The 20837-nt window shown below is 49.7% G+C and overlaps 1 protein-coding gene across 2 annotated transcripts in view; it reads right to left on the reverse strand.

Moving 5' to 3' along the window:
* Window positions 1-20837, reverse strand: part of POLQ (DNA polymerase theta) — a 99796-nt gene that overhangs the window by 19492 nt on the left and 59467 nt on the right. The window contains exon 30 of one of the 2 annotated variants that reach the window (XM_068698375.1): window positions 18191-18279. The exons of the other annotated variant lie outside the window; for it this stretch is intronic. Within the exon in view, the coding sequence (XP_068554476.1) occupies window positions 18271-18279 (9 nt within the window). The 3' untranslated portion in view covers window positions 18191-18270. Of the gene's footprint in view, window positions 1-18190; window positions 18280-20837 lie in introns of those variants that run through there. 2 annotated transcript variants of the gene reach the window in all.

The following is a 20837-nucleotide window of genomic DNA, read 5'->3' on the forward strand; positions in this document are numbered from 1 at the left end:
AGGGACAGCAGGGAGAGCGGCACCCACTTCCAGGTTCAGAGTTGTTCACAGTTGTTCACAGTTCATAGGCTGATTGTTCTGAAAAGAGTTGTTTGCATAATAAACCTTTGACAGTTCTCCTGTGTCCAGTTATTATTATTATATACATTTTTATGGTGTAACCTCAGATTGAGTTTGCTTTTCTTTCCTCAGAAGGAAGGACAAGCAACTGTTCTGACATCAATGTGATGGTTTTCTGGAACAGTCAAGCTCTAGGTACTTAGCTGTAGAGAGTAAAAGACTGGCTAATGTTGGCATGCTGCATGTACCCAGGATGCTCTTCCTAATGATGGCTTCTGAGGGCAAGTTGAGAAAGTCTAATTAAATAACAGCATTTTAATTAGAGAAGACTCAGAAAGGGAATGTCACCTACATAGTAGGATGAATGCTTACAAGGGAAACGCCCTACATTGCCAGGCAGTAACAACCTGTGCTCAAATTTCTGAGCTAACATTCATGAAGGTGCTGAGAAATCAAGTGCTTTGGAGAGGCATCCCTGAAAAGCAAGAGAGCAGAGTCCAGAACTGATGAAAAGATATGTATTTAAAATATTGATATTGATAGAAATGTTGGACCACTCGGTGGATAAGGAACTGGCTGGATGGTTGCACTTGAAGAATTGCAGTCAATGTCCAAGTGCAGAACAGTCATGAGCGGTGTTCCTCAGGGACCAGTCTTGGGACCACTGCTTTTTCATGTCTTTGTTAGTGTCATGGGCAGTGGGATCAAGTGCACCCGCAGCAAGTTTGCCAGTGAGCCCAAGCTGAGTGGTGCGGTCGACATGCTGGAGGGAAGGGATGCCATTTAGAGGGACCCGGCTCAAGAGGTGCACCTGTGAGAACCTCATGGAGTTCCACAAGACCAAGTGCAAGGCCCTGCGCCTGGGCCCTGGGTGAAGAATGGATTGAGAGCAGCCCTGAGGAGAAGGCCCTGGGGCTGCTGGTTTGATGAGAAGCTCAGCATGAGCCAGCAGTGTGGGTTTGAGGCACAGAAAGGCAGCTGTATCCTGGGCTGCATCAAAAGCAGAGTGGGCAGCAGGGTGAGGGAGATGATTGTCTCCCTCTTCTCTGCTCTTGGGAGATTCCACCTGGAGCCCTGTGCTCAGCTCTGGGGCCCCCAGCACAAGAAGGACACACAAGTATGACAATGAGTCCAGAGGACGGCCCCAAGGATGGGTGGACGAAGGGGCTGGAGCACCTCTCCTGTGAAAACACGCTGAGGCAGCTGAGCTTGTTCAGCCGGAAGAACAGAAGGCTCTGGGGAGACCTTACAGTGACCTTACAGTGCCTAAAGGGGGCCTGCAGGAAAGCTGGGGAGGGACTCTGTCAGGGAGTGCAGTGACAGAACTTTTGTGGGTAATGGTTTTAAAATAAAAGAGGGTACAATTAGATTAGATCTAAGGAGGAAATTCTTTACCCTGAGGGCAGCGAGGCACTGGCACAGGCTGCCCAGAGAAGCTGTGGCTGCCCCATCCCTGGAGGTGCTCAAGGCCAGGCTGGATGGGGCTTTGGGCAACCTGGTCTGCTGGGAGGTGTCCCTGCCCATGGCAGGGTGGGGTTTCTTCATCGTTAGAAAAGGACTGATATTGTTGTGGCTCATTTGGAAGTAATACCATTTATTTGTAGCAGGAATGGGAAAAGAATTGAAGTTTATCTACTGAATCTTGGTAATGCTTTAATTTAAATGAGTAGAGAATAAGATACAACCTAACTACAAGCTTTTGAAGATTAACACGTAGAGCTTAGTCACTTATGGATATCTAAGGTGGCCAATCTTAAAGGGCTTGATTTTCTACAGTTCTGTGCTACAGTTTTCTGAGCATACTTTTTAAGTGTTACCAAATTGGTCACCATCCTCTAGTTGCCATTTTAAGGTTTTGACTATTTTCATAACAGTTAAAAGATTGATTTTGTCACTAAACCTTAAAAGGTAAGTGCTATGCAGTTGGTTTTTCTTCTCTCCAATCTGAAACTGACCTGAAGAAGTTCATCTCCGTTGCATTAGGGAAGATCAGAATAGAACTTGATGATTCCTAAAGATGTGCCTAAGAGATGTACATTTAGAAAAATCGGATTCATTAACACTTTGTTAGCCTAGAAAATGGCATTATTTTGAGATTAGCTTTTGCAGGTTTGCACTCTAGTGCAAAGAAGGTTTTCACAACTAGGAAATTGTTCCGTGACAAAACGGGATACGACAATTTGAAGATGTGTAAAGAATTCAGGAAATTGCTTTGGAATGGGTACCAGCGATTCAAGGTAAAGCAAGCCACTGAAGGCATTGCGCTTTATTTGAAGTCCATAACACTAGGACGATTTTATCTCCAACCCTCTCCAGAATAGGGGCAGGGCATGACAGGGGAAGGATGCCTTGGTTAGCAGAACTGAAACTGGATTTCATGCACTCGAACAAAACCCTGTTCAGGGAGAACAATGGACAAACATTGTTGTCTCATTGCCTAACAGCAAGTGGTCAAGGCAAGAGCAGAGGTGCCACAGGAGGATCAACCGGCGACAGGGGGCAATCTCTCCTGCACCAGGCTAGACAGAGCTCTTGGCGTCAGGTGCTGGAACCCAACCTTCTTCACGGCATGGGGGGAGAAAAGCCTTTGCCCACCAGCCTATGGGTGCAGATCTGCAGACATCTGAGGTGGAAGCAGTGGTGGCAGGCATGCCTGGCCATGTGCCTGACAAACTGCATCTCTGCTGCAGCAAAACTCTTTGGTGGTGCCGTGCTGCTGCTGAAGCTGGCTGCAGCCTACTTGATGCTCAGGGAGGTGTCTCAGTCATCTAGCTGCACACCAAGCATCATTTTGATGTAGTGCTCTTGGAGGCACCGGTCAGCCTGAGCCTGCGGGAGCAGCAGGAGGGCAGCACCGTCAGGCAGCAGTGGCAGGACTGGGGCAGAAGCTCCCAGGCTGCTTTCAGTGAGATCTGGAACCAGCGGGTGCTTTCCTCCACTTTCAGGTAGGAGCCGGAGCTGCTGCTTTCAGGTAGGAGCAGGGGAAGCAAGATCTAGGGAAGAAGCGATCCCCTTGAAACACAGCTTTATGTGCTTCTTTGGAGTGGAAACACCCGTGGTACAGCACCAGCAACAAGTGCTGGGCAGCAACATCTGCTCTGGCTGCCTTTTTGGCCACTGTCCTTCCAAAGAATGGGCCTGGAGTGTGAAATCATTGACCAGCAGTGACTTCCTTAAGGAACCTGAAATATTAGGAATGGAAAGAAACACCGAATAAATGTTCTTCTCCAAACAAAAGCAGCACTTAGGAAAATGCCTAAACTGAAGTTAACTGGACTGCTGAAGTGGTAAGTAAGAAAAGAGGTTTTCGCCTCCAGGTTGCTTACTTAATTCAAGAGCTGATCTAATAAGAAGCACCGTGCAATGGTGCAACTGTGGGCCTGCATGAGCTGACTTTGCTTTTTGCTGGAGTTCCAACATGACACGAGCTACACTTGCTGTATATAATCATAAAATAATCACCCAATAGCCTGAGTTGGAAGCGACCCACCAGAATCATCAAGTCCAACTCTTGGCTCCACACAGCACCACCCAAAATTTAGACCATGTGTCTGAGAGCATTGTCCAAACGCTTCTTGTACTCTGTAGGCTCAGTGCTGTGACCACTGCCCTGGGGAGCCTGTCCCAGTGCCCAAGCACCCTCTGGGTGCAGAAGCTTTCCCTAACCCCCAGCCTGACCCTGCCCTGCCCCAGCTCCATGCCGTCCCCTCGGGTCCTGGCGCTGTCCCCAGAGAGCAGAGCTCAGCGCCTGCCCCTCCGCTCCCCTCCTCAGGGAGCTGCAGGCTGCCATGAGGCCTCCCCTCAGCCTGCTCCGCTCGGGGCTGAGCAAACCAGGGGACCTCAGCCGCTCCTCACACGTTTTGCCCTCTAGACCTTCTATTTACCATTTCCCTAGCTTCCTTTGGACACTCTCTAACAGCTCTATGTACTTCTTATTTTGTGGCACCCAAAACTGCACACAGTGCTTGAGGTGAAGCCACATCAGTGCAGAGCAGAGCAGAGCAGAGCAGGACAATCCTTGCCCTCAGCTGGCTAGGAATGCCGTGCCTGATGCAGCCCAGGGTATGGGTGGCCCTCCTGGCCGCAGGGTACGCTGTTGATACCTCTTCAACTTGCCACTGACCACAGTGCCCAGATCCCTTGCTGCAGGGCTGCTCATCCCCCACTCTGGATGCATAGGCAATGTTGCCCCAACCTACATGTAGGTGAAGAATCTGTCGCTTGTCCCTCTTAAACTTCATACGTCAGTGATTGCCTGGCACTCGGACTTGGCAAGATCTCGCCACAAGGCCTGTCTATACACAAGGGAGCTCACATCTCCTCATAGTTAGTATGATTTGCAAACTTAGGATTTATTCCATCCATAGTGCATCCAGACACTACCTCGACATCGAACCTTTCCTTTCCAAAAAGGGACCCATTTGACCCTGTAGAGAGGGGTGTGATTTAAAAGGCTTGGAGAACATCACTGGTTTTGTTGAGTTGCTTTCCACACTGCTAAAATATCAAATCAAAGCACAGGAAGCCAATCAAAGAAACAAGGGCTTGTACATCTACTCTGTTATGTCATCAGCAAAATCTGTATAGGTTTGATTCTGGTTGGACCTGCAGAGCAGCCTCTGGGAGACTGCTGACCTTGAGGAGCATCGCCTGGCTACACAGCTATTCCCTTGCAGAAGCGGTGCTGTGGAAATCACAGAGCATTTTCAAGGAGTGGCAGGAAACTAGGAAGAGATTGCAACATTCTTTAGTTCACATTGCTCGGGCAACTGATTTCCCTCCCCAGCTGCAAAACGTAGAGGGACATCAAGGAGGCCAGAAGGGAGCTATCACACGGGGAAGGGGAAGCAAGGTCTAGGGAAGAAGCCATCCCCTTTCAACACAGCTTTATGTGCTTCTTTGGAGTCGAAACACCCGTGCTACAGCACCAGCAACAAGTGCTGGGCAGCGACATCTGCTCTGGCCGTTCCACTGTGATGTCACTGCGGTGACTGCGGGTGTCACGGTGATGTTCAAGCATCTCCCACCACAACGCCCAGACAGACCAGCTGGGTCTCACTTGCTGACTGGCAGGACGAAGACTGAGCTGCCCACTGAAATGGCTTCAGGCGGAAGTTTCAGTGAAGATGAGACAAAAGAAATTCAAAGGGAGCCGCTTCCAGCAGAAACTTCACCCGTTGCTGCTCCAGACAAGCCGCTTGAATCCTCAGAGTCCCCTTCTGCTGAGCCTCCGGGACAGGATGGAGGAGCAGCTTCTGATGGTGCTGCAGCATCAAGAGAGGGAGGAAAGGATTGCCCAGCTTCCACTGATAACCGTGAGAGCAGACGCGGTAGCTCTTCTGAGGAGCGTGCTGTCAAAACCAATGTCTTCTCCTTCCTCAGTTTCCCAACGAAACTGTGGTACCTAGTTGAAGGCGACGAGTTTAAGAGCATTTGCTGGGCTCGCTGTGAAAGCTGTATTGTGATCGATGAGGAAATGTTTCAAGTAGAAGTGCTGGGAAGGACCGGGCCGCAGAAAATTTTTGAGGCTGACAGTGTGAAGAGTTTCATTCGTGAACTTAACCTGTACGGATTCACCAAAATGAAATGGACCTTCCCAAGATCTGCCTCGCTTCCCAAATTCATGGCAGAAGATGCATTTTCTGCTCATAGGAAGGTACATCACTTGCTCCACACATGAACCAACACTCACGATATTCTAGTGGGAGATAGGGGGGGTTAAATAAAGTAGGCCTTGGCAATAGAGGAGGTGAGGACGACAGTAAATGTTCTAAACTTAATGTCTTTCTCAGGCTGGTGTCGAGGTATTTGTCAGGTGGCATTGATGAGTGGGAGAAATGTGGATACACTATATTTGGGTTATACTCAATGAGTTTAAATTAATGGAATGGAAATATAAATAAATTGGGCTATGAGGAGTCTACTCAGTTTAATATAGTTGCAAGATCTCTTGCTGTGCAATATCTGAATTCTTGTTTCAACTGTCGGATGCACATTAGCAGGGTAGTCTTACCTTGACCTCTATGTTAATGCTACGCAGAAGCATCTGTCGAGTCATGGTACCTGGGTTTCTCAATCAACGATTTTTTAGTATTTTGGGGAAATGGTAGCAACTAACTCTCCTCCTTTGCATTTTTTTAGTTACTCCTCTACCACAACCCCAACTTCAAGAGGTATTCTCCCCACCTGCTCATCAACTGCAATCGCCGTGCCGCCCCGAAGAGGAAAGCCACGGCTGCCCCTGCAACACAGGCGGATCTGGATGCAAAGTCCCCCAGCAGCAGCAGCTCAGGCATCCAGCATGGGAGGGGAGCAGATGCTGGGCAGGAGAAGGACGGGATGGAAAAAGCTGCAGAAGAAGACACGCAGACAGCAGCCCCCCCAGGGGCCCCTCTCCCAAAGCGCCAGGCAAAAGCCCCCCCCCAGGCTAGCGGTGCCCATCCAGCCTCATGCACGGATGCTCCCTCCCTGCCAGGCCCCGCTGCAGAGGCAGCAGGCAGGGACAATCAACAGCCTCCGGCCTCCCCCCAGCTGCCAGCACGCAGCAGCCAGAGCCCACCTGCCTCTCCCACTCCCACACGGTCCCACTTGCTGCCTCTCATGGGACCCGCCTTGCCACCTATGCACCGAAACGCGGCAGCTGCGCGCTTTCCCGGGGCTGCCAGACCTCCCTTGCGTCCACTTGCAAGTCCCGGGCTGGCAGCAGCCTCTGCCACGGCCATGCCAAATCCACCCGACTGGCAGCCCTCAGCACCCCCACACTGCCCAACTTGCACCTGCGGCTCAGACAGGACAGCTGCAGGCGATGGGCCGGCACCCTAGCGCAGGACCCACTAGGGACAGCAGGGAGAGCGGCACCCACTTCCAGGTTCAGAGTTGTTCACAGTTGTTCACAGTTCATAGGCTGATTGTTCTGAAAAGAGTTGTTTGCATAATAAACCTTTGACAGTTCTCCTGTGTCCAGTTATTATTATTATATACATTTTTATGGTGTAACCTCAGATTGAGTTTGCTTTTCTTTCCTCAGAAGGAAGGACAAGCAACTGTTCTGACATCAATGTGATGGTTTTCTGGAACAGTCAAGCTCTAGGTACTTAGCTGTAGAGAGTAAAAGACTGGCTAATGTTGGCATGCTGCATGCACCCAGGATGCTCTTCCTAATGATGGCTTCGGAGGGCAAGTTGAGAAAGTCTAATTAAATAACAGCATTTTAATTAGAGAAGACTCAGAAAGGGAATGTCACCTACATAGTAGGATGAATGCTTACAAGGGAAACGCCCTACATTGCCAGGCAGTAACAACCTGTGCTTAAATTTCTGAGCTAACATTCATGAAGGTGCTGAGAAATCAAGTGCTTTGGAGAGGCATCCCTGAAAAGCAAGAGAGCAGAGTCCAGAACTGATGAAAAGATATGTATTTAAAATATTGATATTGATAGAAATGTTGGACCACTCGGTGGATAAGGAACTGGCTGGATGGTTGCACTTGAAGAATTGCAGTCAATGTCCAAGTGCAGAACAGTCATGAGCGGTGTTCCTCAGGGACCAGTCTTGGGACCACTGCTTTTTCATGTCTTTGTTAGTGTCATGGGCAGTGGGATCAAGTGCACCCGCAGCAAGTTTGCCAGTGAGCCCAAGCTGAGTGGTGCGGTCGACATGCTGGAGGGAAGGGATGCCATTTAGAGGGACCCGGCTCAAGAGGTGCACCTGTGAGAACCTGATGGAGTTCCACAAGACCAAGTGCAAGGCCCTGCGCCTGGGCCCTGGGTGAAGAATGGATTGAGAGCAGCCCTGAGGAGAAGGCCCTGGGGCTGTTGGTTTGATGAGAAGCTCAGCATGAGCCAGCAGTGTGGGTTTGAGGCACAGAAAGGCAGCTGTATCCTGGGCTGCATCAAAAGCAGAGTGGGCAGCAGGGTGAGGGAGATGATTGTCTCCCTCTTCTCTGCTCTTGGGAGATTCCACCTGGAGCCCTGTGCTCAGCTCTGGGGCCCCCAGCACAAGAAGGACACACAAGTATGACAATGAGTCCAGAGGAGGGCCCCAAGGATGGGTGGACGAAGGGGCTGGAGCACCTCTCCTGTGAAAACACGCTGAGGCAGCTGAGCTTGTTCAGCCGGAAGAACAGAAGGCTCTGGGGAGACCTTACAGTGACCTTACAGTGCCTAAAGGGGGCCTGCAGGAAAGCTGGGGAGGGACTCTGTCAGGGAGTGCAGTGACAGAACTTTTTTGGGTAATGGTTTTAAAATAACAGAGGGTACAATTAGATTAGATCTAAGGAGGAAATTCTTTACCCTGAGGGCAGCGAGGCACTGGCACAGGCTGCCCAGAGAAGCTGTGGGTGCCCCATCCCTGGAGGTGCTCAAGGCCAGGCTGGATGGGGCTTTGGGCAGCCTGGTCTGCTGGGCGGTTGTGGTGTAAATGCCTGAAGTAACTAGGAAAATAAAACTAACATTCACACTTTTAAGGAAAAGGTACAGCATTGAAGAGGCTTTCAGGGTAGGGCATAACTGCATTACCTGAGCATTCCCTAGGCTCCCAACCTTAGATGCTATCGCGCTGGGGAAACTTGGTGTGCTAGCTCTAAGGAACACCACGGAGCGTGGAGTGGAGTGGAGACACCACGGCTAGGCTCTGTAATCAGGTGGGGCCTCAATTGTTCTTGTGCACAAAGCTGCACTTTTTGCCACCCTAAGCCAAAGACCTGTCATCTTTTGACAAATGCTGTACCCTAGTGTACTTTTTGCTCATTATAATATCATTATAATACCAAAACACACCTCCATCCCAAAAGCTACCCGCCTCCAAGGTGCGACCACCCCTCACTGAGCATGCGCCCTGAATTTCTCGGAGCCTATTACTTTAAACGGAGACGGGAAAACTTTACACCAATCATAACTAAGATATGCTTGACTAGAGCCACTCAAGCTCCACCTAAAAGATAGAAAATAATATAAATTGGCCCGAGAGAGCGGGGATGTTAGGGAAGATACCATCGTCAGGGGAGATACCATCCCGAGGACATACAACATCCTTAGGACCTCCTGACTCCTGGGATCAGTCGACGGGCTGAGCCTCTCTTCCCCCCCCATTGGGACGCCTTTGGGTGAGATCTGAATATTTGCTTATAAATCTCTATATAGAGTCTTTGATCCTTTCAACGCGTTTATTTCTAGGCTGTGCACCTATAACACCTATAACACCTGTAACACCTGTAACATCTATACCATCTATAACATCTGTAACACCTATAACATCTATAACATCTGTAACGCCTATAACACCTATAACACCTGTCACATCTGTAACACCTATAACACCTGTGTATTTCATGCATACTAGCTTGCTTTTGCAGACAGTCACTATCGCCGGCAATACAAAAGAACCTGATTATCTGTTGCTGTAATAAACCATACTTGATTGCATTGTGATAGCTCTCATTAATGCAACTAGGGTGAGGATGGTTATCCGTGATAGTTCAGTGTTCTGAATCTAACCAGACCCCCAGACGGTTAATGCATTTTTGGTGAATGTCTGAACGGACCCCCAGGTGGTTAATACGTTTTTGGTGAATGTCCGAACGGACCCCCAGTTTTGGTGAATGTCCGACTGGTTCAGTATTCTGAATCCAACCGGGCCCGTAACGGATAATCAGCTACACCCCTTTAACGCTACAGAGGTGTCCCTGCCCATGGCAGGGTGGGGTTTCTTCATCGTTATAAAAGAACTGATATTGTTGTGGCTCATTTGGAAGTCATAACATTTATTTGTAGCAGGAATGGGAAAAGAATTGAAGTTTATCTACTGAATCTTGGTAATGCTTTAATTTAAAGGAGTAGAGAATAAAATACAACCTAACTACAAGCTTTTGAAGATTAACACGTAGAGCTTAGTCACTTATGGATATCTAAGGTGGCCAATCTTAAAGGGCTTGATTTTCCACAGTTCTGTGCTTACAGTTTTCTGAGCATCCTTTTTAAGTGTTACCAAATTGGTCACCATCTTCTAGTTGCCATTTAAAGTTTTGACAATTTTCATAACAGTTAAAAGATTGATTTTGTCACTAAACCTTAAAAGGTAAGTGCTATGCAGTTGTTTTTTCTTCTCTCCAATCTGAAACTGACCTGAAGAAGTTCATCTCCGTTGCATTAGGGAAGATCAGAATAGAACTTGATGATTCCTGTAGTTTTAAGAGATGCACATTTAGAAAAATCGGATTCATTAACACTTTGTTAGCCTAGAAAATGGCATTATTTTGAGATTAGCTTTTGCAGGTTTGCACTCTAGTGCAAAGAAGGTTTTCACAACTAGGAAATTGTTCCGTGACAAAACGGGATACGACAATTTGAAGATGTGTAAAGAATTCCGGAAATTGCTTTGGAATGGGTATCAGTGATTCAAGGTAAAGCAAGCCACTGAAGGCATTGCGCTTTATTTGAAGTCCATAACACTAGGACGATTTTATCTCCAACCCTCTCCAGAATAGGGGCAGGGCATGACAGGGGAAGGATGCCTTGGTTAGCAGAACTGAAACTGGATTTCATGCACTCGAACAAAACCCTGTTCAGGGAGAACAATGGACAAACATTGTTGTCTCATTGCCTAACAGCAAGTTGTCAAGGCAAGAGCAGAGGTGTCACAGGAGGATCAACCGGCGACAGGGGGCAATCTCTCCTGCACCAGGCTAGACAGAGCTCTTGGCGTCAGGTGCTGGAACCCAACCTTCTTCACGGCATGGGGGGAGAAAAGCCTTTGCCCACCAGCCTACGGGTGCAGATCTGCAGACATCTGAGGTGGAAGCAGTGGTGGCAGGCATGCCTGGCCATGTGCCTGACAAACTGCATCTCTGCTGCAGCACAACTCTTTGGTGGTGCCGTGCTGCTGCTGAAGCTGGCTGCAGCCTACTTGATGCTCAGGGAGGTGTCTGAGTCATCTAGCTGCACACCAAGCATCATTTTGATGTAGTGCTCTTGGAGGCACCGGTCAGCCTGAGCCTGCGGGAGCAGCAGGAGGGCAGCACCGTCAGGCAGCAGTGGCAGGACTGGGGCAGAAGCTCCCAGGCTGCTTTCAGTGAGATCTGGAACCAGCGGGTGCTTTCCTCCACTTTCAGGTAGGAGCCGGAGCTGCTGCTTTCAGGTAGGAGCAGGGGAAGCAAGATCTAGGGAAGAAGCGATCCCCTTGAAACACAGCTTTATGTGCTTCTTTGGAGTGGAAACACCCGTGGTACAGCACCAGCAACAAGTGCTGGGCAGCAGCATCTGCTCTGGCTGCCTTTTTGGCCACTGTCCTTCCAAAGAATGGGCCTGGAGTGTGAAATCATTGACCAGCAGTGACTTCCTTTAGGAACCTGAAATATTAGGAATGGAAAGAAACACCGAATAAATGTTCTTCTCCAAACAAAAGCAGCACTTAGGAAAATGCCTAAACTGAAGTTAACTGGACTGCTGAAGTGGTAAGTAAGAAAAGAGGTTTTCACCTCCAGGTTGCTTACTTAATTCAAGAGCTGATCTAATAAGAAGCACCATGCAATGGTGCAACTGTGGGCCTGCATGAGCTGACTTTGCTTTTTGATGGAGTTCCAACATGACACGAGCTACACTTCCTGTATATAATCATAAAATAATCACAGAATAGCCTGAGTTGGAAGCGACCCACCAGAATCATCAAGTCCAATTCTTGGCTCCACACAGGACCACCCAAAATTTAGACCATGTGTCTGAGAGCATTGTCCAAACGCTTCTTGTACTCTGTAGGCTCAGTGCTGTGACCACTGCCCTGGGGAGCCTGTCCCAGTGCCCAAGCACCCTCTGGGTGCAGAAGCTTTCCCTAACCCCCAGCCTGACCCTGCCCTGCCCCAGCTCCATGCCGTCCCCTCGGGTCCTGGCGCTGTCCCCAGAGAGCAGAGCTCAGCGCCTGCCCCTCCGCTCCCCTCCTCAGGGAGCTGCAGGCTGCCATGAGGCCTCCCCTCAGCCTGCTCCTGTCGGGGCTGAGCAAACCAGGGCACCTCAGCCGCTCCTCACACGTTTTGCCCTCTAGACCTTCTATTTACCATTTCCCTAGCTTCCTTTGGACACTCTCTAACAGCTCTATGTACTTCTTATTTTGTGGCACCCAAAACTGCACACAGTGCTTGAGGTGAAGCCACATCAGTGCAGAGCAGAGCAGAGCAGGACAATCCTTGCCCTCAGCTGGCTAGGAATGCCGTGCCTGATGCAGCCCAGGGTATGGGTGGCCCTCCTGGCCGCAGGGTACGCTGTTCATACCTATTCAACTTGCCACTGACCACAGTGCCCAGATCCCTTGCTGCAGGGCTGCTCATCCCCCACTCTGGATGCATAGGCAATGTTGCCCCAACCTACATGTAGGTGAAGAATCTGTCGCTTGTCCCTCTTAAACTTCATACGTCAGTGATTGCCTGGCACTCGGACTTGTCAAGATCTCGCCACAAGGCCTGTCTATACACAAGGGAGCTCACATCTCCTCATAGTTAGTATGATTTGCAAACTTAGGATTTATTCCATCCATAGTGCATCCAGACACTACCTCTACATCCTTTCCAAAAAGGGACCCATTTGACCCTGTAGAGAGGGGTGTGATTTAAAAGGCTTGGAGAACATCACTGGTTTTGTTGAGTTGCTTTCCACACTGCTAAAATATCAAATCAAAGCACAGGAAGCCAATCAAAGAAACAAGGGCTTGTACATCTACTCTGTTATGTCATCAGCAAAATCTGTATAGGTTTGATTCTGGTTGGACCTGCAGAGCAGCCTCTGGGAGACTGCTGACCTTGAGGAGCATCGCCTGGCTACACAGCTATTCCCTTGCAGAAGCGGTGCTGTGGAAATCACAGAGCATTTTCAAGGAGTGGCAGGAAACTAGGAAGAGATTGCAACATTCTTTAGTTAACATTGCTCGGGCAACTGATTTCCCTCCCCAGCTGCAAAACGTAGAGGGACATCAAGGAGGCCAGAAGGGAGCTATCACACGGGGAAGGGGAAGCAAGGTCTAGGGAAGAAGCCATCCCCTTTCAACACAGCTTTATGTGCTTCTTTGGAGTGGAAACACCCGTGCTACAGCACCAGCAACAAGTGCTGGGCAGCGACATCTGCTCTGGCCGTTCCACTGTGATGTCACTGCGGTGACTGCGGGTGTCACGGTGATGTTCAAGCATCTCCCACCAGAACGCCCAGACAGACCAGCTGGGTCTCACTTGCTGACTGGCAGGACGAAGACTGAGCTGCCCACTGAAATGGCTTCAGGCGGAAGTTTCAGTGAAGATGAGACAAAAGAAATTCAAAGGGAGCCGCTTCCAGCAGAAACTTCACCCGTTGCTGCTCCAGACAAGCCGCTTGAATCCTCAGAGTCCCCTTCTGCTGAGCCTCCGGGACAGGATGGAGGAGCAGCTTCTGATGGTGCTGCAGCATCAAGAGAGGGAGGAAAGGATTGCCCAGCTTCCACTGATAACCGTGAGAGCAGACGCGGTAGCTCTTCTGAGGAGCGTGCTGTCAAAACCAATGTCTTCTCCTTCCTCAGTTTCCCAACGAAACTGTGGTACCTAGTTGAAGGCGACGAGTTTAAGAGCATTTGCTGGGCTCGCTGTGAAAGCTGTATTGTGATCGATGAGGAAATGTTTCAAGTAGAAGTGCTGGGAAGGACCGGGCCGCAGAAAATTTTTGAGGCTGACAGTGTGAAGAGTTTCATTCGTGAACTTAACCTGTACGGATTCACCAAAATGAAATGGACCTTCCCAAGATCTGCCTCGCTTCCCAAATTCATGGCAGAAGATGCATTTTCTGCTCATAGGAAGGTACATCACTTGCTCCACACATGAACCAACACTCACGATATTCTAGTGGGAGATAGGGGGGGTTAAATAAAGTAGGCCTTGGCAATAGAGGAGGTGAGGACGACAGTAAATGTTCTAAACTTAATGTCTTTCTCAGGCTGGTGTCGAGGTATTTGTCAGGTGGCATTGATGAGTGGGAGAAATGTGGATACACTATATTTGGGTTATACTCAATGAGTTTAAATTAATGGAATGGAAATATAAATAAATTGGGCTATGAGGAGTCTACTCAGTTTAATATAGTTGCAAGATCTCTTGCTGTGCAATATCTGAATTCTTGTTTCAACTGTCGGATGCACATTAGCAGGGTAGTCTTACCTTGACCTCTATGTTAATGCTACGCAGAAGCATCTGTCGAGTCATGGTACCTGGGTTTCTCAATCAACGATTTTTTAGTATTTTGGGGAAATGGTAGCAACTAACTCTCCTCCTTTGCATTTTTTTAGTTACTCCTCTACCACAACCCCAACTTCAAGAGGTATTCTCCCCACCTGCTCATCAACTGCAATCGCCGTGCCGCCCCGAAGAGGAAAGCCACGGCTGCCCCTGCAACACAGGCGGATCTGGATGCAAAGTGCCCCAGCAGCAGCAGCTCAGGCATCCAGCATGGGCGGGGAGCAGATGCTGGGCAGGAGAAGGACGGGATGGAAAAAGCTGCAGAAGAAGACACGCAGACAGCAGCCCCCCCAGGGGCCCCTCTCCCAAAGCGCCAGGCAAAAGCCCCCCCCCAGGCTAGCGGTGCCCATCCAGCCTCATGCACGGATGCTCCCTCCCTGCCAGGCCCCGCTGCAGAGGCAGCAGGCAGGGACAATCAACAGCCTCCGGCCTCCCCCCAGCTGCCAGCACGCAGCAGCCAGAGCCCACCTGCCTCTCCCACTCCCACACGGTCCCACTTGCTGCCTCTCATGGGACCCGCCTTGCCACCTATGCACCGAAACGCGGCAGCTGCGCGCTTTCCCGGGGCTGCCAGACCTCCCTTGCGTCCACTTGCAAGTCCCGGGCTGGCAGCAGCCTCTGCCACGGCCATGCCAAATCCACCCGACTGGCAGCCCTCAGCACCCCCACACTGCCCAACTTGCACCTGCGGCTCAGACAGGACAGCTGCAGGCGATGGGCCGGCACCCTAGCGCAGGACCCACTAGGGACAGCAGGGAGAGCGGCACCCACTTCCAGGTTCAGAGTTGTTCACAGTTGTTCACAGTTCATAGGCTGATTGTTCTGAAAAGAGTTGTTTGCATAATAAACCTTTGACAGTTCTCCTGTGTCCAGTTATTATTATTATATACATTTTTATGGTGTAACCTCAGATTGAGTTTGCTTTTCTTTCCTCAGAAGGAAGGACAAGCAACTGTTCTGACATCAATGTGATGGTTTTCTGGAACAGTCAAGCTCTAGGTACTTAGCTGTAGAGAGTAAAAGACTGGCTAATGTTGGCATGCTGCATGCACCCAGGATGCTCTTCCTAATGATGGCTTCGGAGGGCAAGTTGAGAAAGTCTAATTAAATAACAGCATTTTAATTAGAGAAGACTCAGAAAGGGAATGTCACCTACATAGTAGGATGAATGCTTACAAGGGAAACGCCCTACATTGCCAGGCAGTAACAACCTGTGCTTAAATTTCTGAGCTAACATTCATGAAGGTGCTGAGAAATCAAGTGCTTTGGAGAGGCATCCCTGAAAAGCAAGAGAGCAGAGTCCAGAACTGATGAAAAGATATGTATTTAAAATATTGATATTGATAGAAATGTTGGACCACTCGGTGGATAAGGAACTGGCTGGATGGTTGCACTTGAAGAATTGCAGTCAATGTCCAAGTGCAGAACAGTCATGAGCGGTGTTCCTCAGGGACCAGTCTTGGGACCACTGCTTTTTCATGTCTTTGTTAGTGTCATGGGCAGTGGGATCAAGTGCACCCGCAGCAAGTTTGCCAGTGAGCCCAAGCTGAGTGGTGCGGTCGACATGCTGGAGGGAAGGGATGCCATTTAGAGGGACCCGGCTCAAGAGGTGCACCTGTGAGAACCTGATGGAGTTCCACAAGACCAAGTGCAAGGCCCTGCGCCTGGGCCCTGGGTGAAGAATGGATTGAGAGCAGCCCTGAGGAGAAGGCCCTGGGGCTGTTGGTTTGATGAGAAGCTCAGCATGAGCCAGCAGTGTGGGTTTGAGGCACAGAAAGGCAGCTGTATCCTGGGCTGCATCAAAAGCAGAGTGGGCAGCAGGGTGAGGGAGATGATTGTCTCCCTCTTCTCTGCTCTTGGGAGATTCCACCTGGAGCCCTGTGCTCAGCTCTGGGGCCCCCAGCACAAGAAGGACACACAAGTATGACAATGAGTCCAGAGGAGGGCCCCAAGGATGGGTGGACGAAGGGGCTGGAGCACCTCTCCTGTGAAAACACGCTGAGGCAGCTGAGCTTGTTCAGCCGGAAGAACAGAAGGCTCTGGGGAGACCTTACAGTGACCTTACAGTGCCTAAAGGGGGCCTGCAGGAAAGCTGGGGAGGGACTCTGTCAGGGAGTGCAGTGACAGAACTTTTTTGGGTAATGGTTTTAAAATAACAGAGGGTACAATTAGATTAGATCTAAGGAGGAAATTCTTTACCCTGAGGGCAGCGAGGCACTGGCACAGGCTGCCCAGAGAAGCTGTGGGTGCCCCATCCCTGGAGGTGCTCAAGGCCAGGCTGGATGGGGCTTTGGGCAGCCTGGGCTGCTGGGAGGTGTCCCTGCCCATGGCAGGGTGGGGTTTCTTCATCTTTATAAAAGGACTGATATTGTTGTGGCTCATTCGGAAGTAATACCATTTATTTGTAGCAGGAATGGGAAAAGAATTGAAGTTTATCTACTGAATCTCGGTAACGCTTTAATTTAAATGAGTAGAGAATAAGATACAACCTAACTACAAGCTTTTGAAGATTAACACGTAGAGCTTATTCACTTGTGGATATCTAAGGTGGCCAATCTTAAAGGGCTTGATTTTCTACAGTTCTGTGCTACAGTTTTCTGAGCATCCTTTTTAAGTGTTACCAAATCGGTCACCATGCTCTAGTTGCCATTTTAAGGTTTTGACTATTTTCATAACAGTTAAAAGATTGATTTGTCACTAAACCTTAAAAGGTAAGTGCTATGCAGTTGGTTTTTCTTCTCTCCAATCTGAAACTGACCTGAAGAAGTTCATCTCCATTGCATTAGGGAAGATCAGAATAGAACTTGATGATTCCTGTAGTTTTAAGAGATGCACATTTAGAAAAATCGGATTCATTAACACTTTGTTAGCCTAGAAAATGGCATTATTTTGAGATTAGCTTTTGCAGGTTTGCACTCTAGTGCAAAGAAGGTTTTCACAACTAGGAAATTGTTCCGTGACAAAACAGGATACGACAATTTGAAGATGTGTAAAGAATTCAGGAAATTGCTTTGGAATGGGTACCAGCGATTCAAGGTAAAGCAAGCCACTGAAGGCATTGCGCTTTATTTGAAGTCCATAACACTAGGACGATTTTATCCCCAACCCTCTCCAGAATAGGGGCAGGGCATGACAGGGGAAGGATGCCTTGGTTAGCAGAACTGAAACTGGATTTCATGCACTTGAACAAAACCCTGTTCAGGGAGAACAATGGACAAACATTGTTGTCTCATTGCCTAACAGCAAGTGGTCAAGGCAAGAGCAGAGGTGCCACAGGAGGATCAACCGGCGACAGGGGGCAATCTCTCCTGCACCAGGCTACACAGAGCTCTTGGCGTCAGGTGCTGGAACCCAACCTTCTTCACGGCATGGGGGGAGAAAAGCCTTTGCCCACCAGCCTACGGGTGCAGATCTGCAGACATCTGAGGTGGAAGCAGTGGTGGCAGGCATGCCTGGCCATGTGCCTGACAAACTGCATCTCTGCTGCAGCACAACTCTTTGGTGGTGCCGTGCTGCTGCTGAAGCTGGCTGCAGCCTACTTGATGCTCAGGGAGGTGTCTGAGTCATCTAGCTGCACACCAAGCATCATTTTGATGTAGTGCTCTTGGAGGCACCGGTCAGCCTGAGCCTGCGGGAGCAGCAGGAGGGCAGCACCGTCAGGCAGCAGTGGCAGGACTGGGGCAGAAGCTCCCAGGCTGCTTTCAGTGAGATCTGGAACCAGCGGGTGCTTTCCTCCACTTTCAGGTAGGAGCCGGAGCTGCTGCTTTCAGGTAGGAGCAGGGGAAGCAAGATCTAGGGAAGAAGCGATCCCCTTGAAACACAGCTTTATGTGCTTCTTTGGAGTCGAAACACCCGTGGTACAGCACCAGCAACAAGTGCTGGGCAGCAACACCTGCTCTGGCTGCCTTTTTGGCCACTGTCCTTCCAAAGAATGGGCCTGGAGTGTGCAATCATTGACCAGCAGTGACTTCCTTAAGGAACCTGAAATATTAGGAATGGAAAGAAACACCGAATAAATGTTCTTCTCCAAACAAAAGCAGCACTTAGGAAAATGCCTAAACTGAAGTTAACTGGACTGCTGAAGTGGTAAGTAAGAAAAGAGGTTTTCACCTCCAGGTTGCTTACTTAATTCAAGAGCTGATCTAATAAGAAGCACCATGCAATGGTGCAACTGTGGGCCTGCATGAGCTGACTTTGCTTTTTGCTGTAGTTCCAACATGACACGAGCTACACTTCCTGTATATAATCATAAAATAATCACCCAATAGCCTGAGTTGGAAGCGACCCACCAGAATCATCAAGTCCAACTCTTGGCTCCACACAGGACCACCCAAAATTTAGACCATGTGTCTGAGAGCATTGTCCAAACGCTTCTTGTACTCTGTAGGCTCAGTGCTGTGACCACTGCCCTGGGGAGCCTGTCCCAGTGCCCAAGCACCCTCTGGGTGCAGAAGCTTTCCCTAACCCCCAGCCTGACCCTGCCCTGCCCCAGCTCCATGCCGGCCCCTCGGGTCCTGGCGCTGTCCCCAGAGAGCAGAGCTCAGCGCCTGCCCCTCCGCTCCCCTCCTCAGGGAGCTGCAGGCTGCCATGAGGCCTCCCCTCAGCCTGCTCTGCTCGGGGCTGAGCAAACCAGGGGAGCTCAGCCGCTCCTCACACGTTTTGCCCTCTAGACCTTCTATTTACCATTTCCCTAGCTTCCTTTGCACACTCTCTAACAGCTCTATGTACTTCTTATTTTGTGGCACCCAAAACTGCACACAGTGCTTGAGGTGAAGCCACATCAGTGCAGAGCAGAGCAGAGCAGGACAATCCTTGCCCTCAGCTGGCTAGGAATGCCGTGCCTGATGCAGCCCAGGGTATGGGTGGCCCTCCTGGCCGCAGGGTACGCTGTTGATACCTCTTCAACTTGCCACTGACCACAGTGCCCAGATCCCTTGCTGCAGGGCTGCTCATCCCCCACTCTGTATGCATAGGCAATGTTGCCCCAACCTACATGTAGGTGAAGAATCTGTCGCTTGTCCCTCTTAAACTTCATACGTCAGTGATTGCCTGGCACTCGGACTTGTCAAGATCTCGCCACAAGGCCTGTCTATACACAAGGGAGCTCACATCTCCTCATAGTTAGTATGATTTGCAAACTTAGGATTTATTCCATCCATAGTGCATCCAGACACTACCTCTACATCGAACCTTTCCTTTCCAAAAAGGGACCCATTTGACCCTGTAGAGAGGGGTGTGATTTAAAAGGCTTGGAGAACGTCACTGGTTTTGTTGAGTTGCTTTCCACACTGCTAAAATATCAAATCAAAGCACAGGAAGCCAATCAAAGAAACAAGGGCTTGTACATCTACTCTGTTATGTCATCAGCAAAATCCGTATAGGTTTTATTCTGGTTGGACCTGCAGAGCAGCCTCTGGGAGACTGCTGACCTTGAGGAGCATCGCCTGGCTACACAGCTATTCCCTTGCAGAAGCGGTGCTGTGGAAATCACAGGGCATTTTCAAGGAGTGGCAGGAAACTAGGAAGAGATTGCTACATTCTTTAGTTCACATTGCTCGGGCAACTGATTTCCCTCCCCAGCTGCAAAACGTAGAGGGACATCAAGGAGGCCAGAAGGGAGCTATCACACGGGGAAGGGGAAGCAAGGTCTAGGGAAGAAGCCATCCCCTTTCAACACAGCTTTATGTGCTTCTTTGGAGTCGAAACACCCGTGCTACAGCACCAGCAACAAGTGCTGGGCAGCGACATCTGCTCTGGCCGTTCCACTGTGATGTCACTGTGGTGACTGCGGGTGTCACGGTGATGTTCAAGCATCTCCCACCACAACGCCCAGACAGACCAGCTGGGTCTCACTTGCTGACTGGCAGGACGAAGACTGAGCTGCCCACTGAAATGGCTTCAGGCGGAAGTTTCAGTGAAGATGAGACAAAAGAAATTAAAAGGGAGCCGCTTCCAGCAGAAACTTCACCCGTTGCTGCTCCAGACAAGCCGCTTGAATCCTCAGAGTCCCCTTCTGCTGAGCCTCCGGGACAGGATGGAGAAGCAGCTTCTGATGGAGCTGCAGCAGCAATAGAGGGAGGAAAGGATTGCCCAGCTTCCACTGATAACCGTGAGAGCAGACGCGGTAGCTCTTCTGAGAAGCGTGCTGTCAAAACCAATGTCTTCTCCTTCCTCAGTTTCCCAACGAAGCTGTGGTACCTAGTTGAAGGCGACGAGTTTAAGAGCATTTGCTGGGCTCGCTGTGAAAGCTGTATTGTGATCGATGAGGAAATGTTTCAAGTAGAAGTGCTGGGGAGGACCGGGCCGCAGAAAATTTTTGAGGCTGACAGTGTGAAGAGTTTCATTCGTGAACTTAACCTGTACGGATTCACCAAAATGAAATGGACCTTCCCAAGATCTGCCTCGCTTCCCAAATTCATGGCAGAAGATGCATTTTCTGCTCATAGGAAGGTACATCACTTGCTCCACACATGAACCAACACTCACGATATTCTAGTGGGAGTTAGGGGGGGTTAAATAAAGTAGGCCTTGGCAATAGA

This window comes from Anas acuta, chromosome 1, assembly GCF_963932015.1.
Source record: "Anas acuta chromosome 1, bAnaAcu1.1, whole genome shotgun sequence".
Classification (NCBI taxonomy): Eukaryota; Metazoa; Chordata; class Aves; order Anseriformes; family Anatidae; genus Anas; species Anas acuta.